Source organism: Drosophila tropicalis, unplaced genomic scaffold, assembly GCF_018151085.1.
Source record: "Drosophila tropicalis isolate 14030-0801.00 unplaced genomic scaffold, ASM1815108v1 contig_370, whole genome shotgun sequence".
In the NCBI taxonomy this organism is placed as follows: domain Eukaryota; kingdom Metazoa; phylum Arthropoda; class Insecta; order Diptera; family Drosophilidae; genus Drosophila; species Drosophila tropicalis.
The window spans coordinates 45514-52628 of record NW_027172831.1 but is presented as its reverse complement, the minus strand read 5'-3'; the positions used below and the strand labels follow the sequence as shown (position 1 = coordinate 52628).

The following is a 7115-nucleotide window of genomic DNA, read 5'->3' as shown; positions in this document are numbered from 1 at the left end:
GCTTGAACTGATTTTACGTCCTTCGGCGTAGCAAATCGACTGACGGCTGCTGTTTTCTCCTTGCCAGGCCAAATACGTCCGTTTTCAATAATATGGCCAAGAAAACTTATGCGTGGCTGCATGAAACTGCACTTCTTCCATTTCATCTTTAAGCCAAATTGGGCTGCCGTTTCGAGTACCATCTTTGTCCTTTGCATACAAACGTCGGGCGTCTCGGCATACACAATTATGTCGTCCATGTAGAGCTGCATTACACCAGAGTTAATCAGTTCTTGAAAAATATGATTAACGAACCTTATAAACGCCGCTGGAGAGTTTTTAAAACCAAAAGGCGCTTGATTGAACTCGAACAACCCCTCTTTTGTGACAAATGCTGTATACGGCTTGTTTTGCTCCTCAATAGGGACATGAAAAAATCCATTTTCCAGATCCATTATGGTAAACCATTTCGCCGGTTGTAGCTTTTCCAACACCTCCTCTATAATCGGCACAGGAAAACAATCAACCAATACCATATTATTCAGCTTTCTGTAATCCACGCAAACACGAAGTGTTCCATCTTTTTTTTTTCACGACGACTACTCTGCTGGCGACATTTGAAGATGATTTTCGAACGATCCCTTGTTCGATCCATTGCTCGACTTGCTTCCTTACCTCGTTGGCTTCATCTGCTGCTAGGCGACTCGGTGAGTGATGAAACGGCTTGATCACTCCATCAGGGATAATCTTCAATTGAATCGGGCACTCCTTTACAACCACTGATGACCCATGATAACTGCTTTCAATCATCTGTTCAACCTCTTTGACATATTCTGGCGGAGCCATAAAAGAAGATTCTTCTGTGACATTATATATAAGTGCAAAATCGTTAATTGGCATTTCATCTGAATTCTCCTCCAGGAATGTATATCCTTGTTTACTGCCCACCAAACGGAATTTTTTGATCAAATCATCCCCCAGCAGTCCATCGTAATCAATCTGGCAACTTATCCACGACCACATCTGCAGTGAAGTGTCCAATAGGCTTTGCTGTGCCATTGCCTAGACCGTGCAACATACGTACATCTTCAATTAGTGCCACGTTTTTTAACTTCTTGAAAATACTCTCCTTGATCACTGAGACGTCTGATCCTGTATCTACCAGACATTCGACTTCTACACCATTTATACGGATTTTCTTTAAACGACTGCGATTGGAAATAACACGAACTTTATCAGCATTCTGAGGACAGTCACGGGATATATTTCCGTTTTGGTTGCACTTAAAGCATTTTGTTCCGGCGTCACATTGATTGCGCTTATGATTTCCCGATCCGCAGTTGAAACAATACTCTTTTTTAGCTATTTGCCCGTTGTTTTGCTTGAAAAATGGTTTTTGTTGTTCTTTATTGCCTTTTCTTTCCGATATATTTAAACGATCATAGATATCAAACTCTTCTTTTAAAGCCTTAAAAGACTTACAACGATACATTGCAAACTTATACTCATTTTTTTATATGCAGACCATTGACAACGTGGCTTATAACAGCGGCATCTTCAATATAACCAAGTGAAGCTATCTTTTTCATTTGAAGTAAGTACTCATGCAGTGTCTCACTGTTCTTTCTCTTTCTTTCTTGCAACAGCTGATGAATGTCAGCACTATTGTAGTTACATGCAAATTCCTCCACTAGGGCGCTTTTAAGTTCTTCATAATTGCAAATATTCTCGGATTCTAGAAACAGTTGGGCTGTACCACTCATTTTAGCTCTGGCATAGCAATATTTCTGCTTCTCACTAAGATATAAACTTCGGCATTTCTTTCAAATACTTCCAACCATTTTTCCACTTGTATAGATTTTCCATCATATTCGCCCACAACTTTTCCAAAGTTTTCCGCAGAAATTTTCATTTGACCATCACGTTTCTCATCGGACAGAATTTTTAGGCTCAGCAGCTGTATTATTTGTTCCATTTTCGCCTCTCCAGACTGTCCAGCTTCCTCTTTATGAAATTCACTTGGGCACACTTCAAGTTCATCTGTCATCTTGTTTTGAATTGGAATCGGCGTTGCGGGTTCAGCATTCTCGCTCTTACTTGTTGTTTCAGATTTGGTATCTGCTATCTCTTTTTGACTCGCACGTTTTACCACCGGCTTCGCAACTTTTTTCCTCGCCTGAGGCGTCGACATGATATTTCGCGCCTTTTTTTTGTGTTCTGTCTCTTTTCCTCTTTTTTTCTCTTTTGCCTAACTTCCAGAATTTTCTGGCGACGCTAGGGCGGCTTCGAATTTCACAACTTTATGCAACTGATTTTAAGACCACGTGGATGCAAAGAATGTTCTGTTTTGAATAGTACAACTTAATGTTTTTAGCTACTTGTAACAACTTTAACAACTTTTCAGCAGCATATAACAACTTAGCAACTTTTAACAAAACGACACTCGACTTTCCACGATCACATATGTTTAAGTCTCTGTATGCGACACGGGCGAGCCCCCAAATGTAAGGTTTTGATTAATTTAATGTTTATTATAATGGTTATTTAATAGGTTCATGTAAATACAGAGTCAATATATATGATGCATTTAATAGTTTTAAATCGACTTTTTACACAAATTTGAGACAACTTCGTACTTCGGCTAACGACCAACGAGAGAGACTGCCAACTGTGAGCCGATTACCCAACGAACACTTGCTCCCGAGCCAGACTACCCAGCAAACAGTGTAGTATGGTGCATTGCCAGCTATCTGGTAACTCTATCTCTTACATATATATATATATATACTATGAATGTGCATATATATATATATAATTTAACATTTCACCGTAATACTCGTCAAGGTCCCTGCTCGGGCGCCATCTGTAAGGAAGCTCTGGCTGGGGTACAATTCTCAGTCCCAGAGTCCAGTCTACAGAACATTTATTTGATCTGGAGACCTTGACGAGTATTAAGATAAGGGATCGAGACCACCTGAAGGGGGGAAAGGGAAGGGAAAGGAGTAGAAGGAGAGTCCAAGAGGAGTAGCAACGACTGATCTCGTCTGCCAAGCGAAGCCCGCTTGGCCGAGATCCGTTGCCTCCTCACCTTGAGTGACTGAGCCTAGGGACCAGCGACTGACTTCGACTGCAGGAGAATAACTCATCCTGCCGAAGTCCGCTGATCCTTGGCTCCACTCAAAGGGTTAAGTGGGCAAGGAAAAGGGAAGGGAAAGGGTATACGAAAGTTCAGTGCCGAATAAAGAAATAATGCCGGGTTAGATTAAGTGATCATGTTGTAATATTTATTAATAATTAATTAATCCTAAACATTTTTGGAAATCTGGGTCCCTACCGCACTCAAGTAGAAATAAAGGGGGACTTTGGTCACGGGCTCACCTGTTATTCCTGAAGGATTTCTCTCTAGTCTTGGTTTTTTTCCTTGGTGGCACTTGTTGGTTTCTCTCACTGTTTCGGAATGCGACCGATCACTCACGTGGCTACTGGCGAAGTGATTTTTCCCTAATTCTAGCTCTCTGTTCAAACCCACCCTTGCTCTGCCTACTTATGTCCTAACGGTGAAAACATTCGATGCGTCTTGTGCTTTGGCACGCGTCACGATCGCCGTCTCTTTCACATTCGATTTTCTCATGGTCTCTTTAGCGTCGAGATGCAGCGCAGCGTCCGCTGTCGGGAGGTTGTTCTCTCCGCGACGCGCCGACGCTGCAGCCGCATCAAGACGGTAGTTAGAAAAGAGAGAGGCGGCGATCGTAAATATTGCCTATCAGAAAAAAAGAACTACAGTTAGTTTCAGTATTGAGATATTTAATGTGCCCTCCATGGGCGTATCAAAAATAAACGAAAAATAAAAAGGGGCGTAGTTTGGGATTCCAGCAGAAGAAATGTGATTCGTCACACGTTAAATACTATTTTAAATAAATAGTATTAAAATACTATTTTATTAATCATCTGACCGTTATCGATAAGAATCGGTAGACAAATGAGTCCACCAAATCCTAAACTAATCGCAAAATTCAAATGGTATCCTCCAGAAGCTATATTTTAGACGATTGCAGCGTTCTTTGATCGCATCGGCACTCTCCGCATCCATCCATATCTCGACTTTTTCATTTACGCAAATATCCGTGACGTTTTCAGGGGACGAGCGCGGCAAATTTTGTCGGCTAACTACTGCCCATTTCTCTGTCGAAATATTACAGTTCTGGCTTTCTAGGAGCTTGAAAATAAGTTTCAGGCTGCACTGTACTTTGGGCCACGTAGTTCTAGCAGCGGTTAACCGTAAGAAATTAATAAGACTTATGGCCTCATACTGTCCCATAGAACAAATATTTCTTGCCACCCATTCCATTGTATCATCATTAGAGGCTGCCACGAACAGTCGTCCATTATATTCCGTGACCGGAGCAACTTCGTTAAATGAGAGGCTTGCCACACTTCTATAATCCTGGAAAATGCCGAAGAAATCTTCAAGAAGATGGCAATAATCCTTCCGACAGTCTGAAGAAGTTACGACCAGCACAAATGGCCTGTTTTCTGGCAAAACATCCATGTATGGTGGCCGCAGTCCATTTTCCTCCATTTCCAGCTCCGATTCGGATTCGACTTCTTGAGGTCTGGACTTAACCTTGCAGCCTCCCACACCGCAAGCCTCTATCATGGCCCCATCGGATGACGTGCTTGGAATACTCTCCTCACTAAATTCGACATCATTTTTCAACCTATTTTCAATTTGCAGAATACTCAGTTATATCTAATTCGGATTTTCTATTCCTTGCGCTTACTTCTTAAAAGGCATGGGATTTTCGCGTGTATCGCCCTTTCGCTTTAGGTCGCGTTTGCAATCATATGTGGATTCGCTGCTAGACCCAGAGGAAAGATCAATGACTGAAGAATCCGACACCTGGTAATCGACTAACGGAACCGCAACATCCTCTGCTTTAAGAGAAAACAGTATCAAGCCCACCATATTGTTTCCGTTATAGCATGACAACACCGGCTTGCTGCGTTTCTTGTTGCTAAGACCAGCTACTTCCGTAACGAGATCGGATTCCGCTAACGTAACACCTGATGCGGATATCTTCAACATTCCCGATTGCACATTTAGATGCCGTTCAAGTTCTGACTTCAGGTCATATATCGTAGCTGAGATCGGCAGCTGCATGGCCAATTGCTGAAAAGGAACGCTTGGTCATGGTTATGAAAAGTAATTTCCTTACGATTACCAACCTTCCCGGATTCCATGATTAACTTAACAGTCAACATATTTTCACTTTTTTTACTTTTTAGTTTTCACTTTTTAGATTATTCAAAGATAAACTTTTTGTTTTATTTTTGATGTTGACTCTATGAGTTCACGAAGTTGAATGATTCATTTACTGTACCCCCTGAACGGGGTCGAATTTTCCAAACATCCCAGGCCTTCTTGGATCTCACAAATTTGTGAATGGACAAACCTTTAGGCAATTGAAAAGCCTTCTATAATATTCATGGTATTTCAATAATAAATTTTAAGTATAAGGAAAACTTAAAAATACCATATTTTAAAGTGGCGCCATATACAATGTTGATGTAAACATGTACATCCGGTTTAGCTGATGGCGGAATTAATTAACAATTGTCAACATGACAACTTGTATACATAGTTGCCAAATTGGTTTGCCTTTTATTTAACTGTGCGCTAATGTAATTGCACACACACACATTTACACACACACTCACACACAAAATATGCCCCTAAGGCATAGAAGCTTCTGTATTTTGTGTGGGGTCAAATAGAAATCCGCGATTATTGTTCCTAGGTAACCAGAAATTCAGGATATTCGCGGTTAATTTGTATTCGGCAACACCTCAGTCATCTAACATAGTTGGAAACTTGTGGAGTTTTGGTACAAGGAGAAAGTGTGTGGGGTTGACAAGGCGTGACCGTTTTAATTCCAACTTGTGCCTTGACGACCTGGGTACTCAACTAAGCACACTATTAATTACATTAAATAAGTGCCGGTATGGATTACGGCTTATGGAATGGCTTTCAATGCATATTGCATTGTGTGCGGCATTAAGTTATGATTGCTCAATTAAACCAATTAGATTGTCACGGCGCCATTTTCCTGATGATACCAAAAGCTGCTGTTTCTGATCATCATGAAGATGATGATGATGATGAAAAATGATGATGCTCATTATTGCTAGCATTGAGTGGCTTCAGTTGGCTTTTGTCGCCAGCACAAGCGCATTTGCATAACTTAAATTGAGACCCTAGTTCCCCCGACCTCCACGCTCGGTTAGCCCCATTGACACACCCTGTGCTCGGATTGTATAGTGGTACTTAGGACATACAATGGGCATATTGGGTATTATTCCTGATATATCATATAGGCCTTCTTTAATAAGCCATCTTAAAGAAGTTGCAATAGGTAATGTCTTTAATTTAGTTTAGTTTGTTTCAATTTCGTTAATAAGGTCCCCAACAAATTGGGTAAAATCTTCTTGAACCACCATTTGTCCTCGGGCCCCAAAAAAAAAAAGCCAAGTATGAAAAACCTTGAAGTTTTCCATTAAACACTTTGTTCAGATAAATGGTAAGGTATTCTTGCAGTCGATAACATCACTTTGTGGCTGCTGCATAGAGGCAGAATCCCATCATTTCTAATTTATAAACCTAATGTGGTGCTGACGCAGCGCAGTGCAACGCGGAAGCAGAACCAGAAGCAGAAGCTGAAGCCGAAGGAGCAGCTGCATTGTCTTCACTATTTAAAATCATTTAATATGCAAGTTCCTTTTGTTCCCAATGCTGCGTTTGCAGCGCATCTCTTACCACTCAAAATGTAGCACCCGATTCGCCAACTTTGCTGTCGACTGTCATATTTATTTTTCATTTGAGTGCAGGGCAGAAATAAAACTTTGCCATTTGCCAAAACAAGGGCGCGAATGTCGCGCATATTGGATCGCAACGTCAGCTGGCTTCCTCCATGCTGGCTTCCTCCATGTGCGTGCTTCTGACACAAGAAGAAGAAGAAAAGGCGTCCCCTTGCCAAGGGGTAGATGCCGAGGCGGATGCAACGACTGAATAATTGAATAGAGTTTTAGCGTAATAAATGCGTTTTGCCAATGTGGCAAAGTTTTGCCATCCGATGGGC

The 7115-nt window shown here is 41.3% G+C and overlaps 1 protein-coding gene across 1 annotated transcript; it reads right to left on the bottom strand.

Annotated features, from left to right (window-relative positions):
- Window positions 1-3523: 3523 nt before the first annotated feature.
- Window positions 3524-5327, bottom strand: LOC137572514 (uncharacterized). The gene is made up of 4 exons (XM_068284255.1): window positions 5206-5327; window positions 4761-5149; window positions 4319-4697; window positions 3524-3739 (listed from the first exon to the last, which is right to left on the bottom strand). The coding sequence occupies exons 1-4, from the start codon at window positions 5239-5241 to the stop codon at window positions 3524-3526; spliced, it is 1020 nt and encodes a 339-aa protein (XP_068140356.1). The 5' UTR covers window positions 5242-5327.
- Window positions 5328-7115: the final 1788 nt, after the last annotated feature.

Bases quoted from the DNA above. Each gene is read 5' to 3' on its own strand.
- LOC137572514 (XM_068284255.1), bottom strand. From the start codon at position 5,241: ATGTTGACTGTTAAGTTAATCATGGAATCCGGGAAG. The intron at 4,698-4,760 runs GTAAGCGCAAGG...AATTGAAAATAG, and splicing joins AATCCCATGCCTTTTAAGAA to GTTGAAAAATGATGTCGAAT. The intron at 3,740-4,318 runs GTGGCAAGAAAT...TTTTTCTGATAG, and splicing joins ATGATGATACAATGGAATGG to GCAATATTTACGATCGCCGC.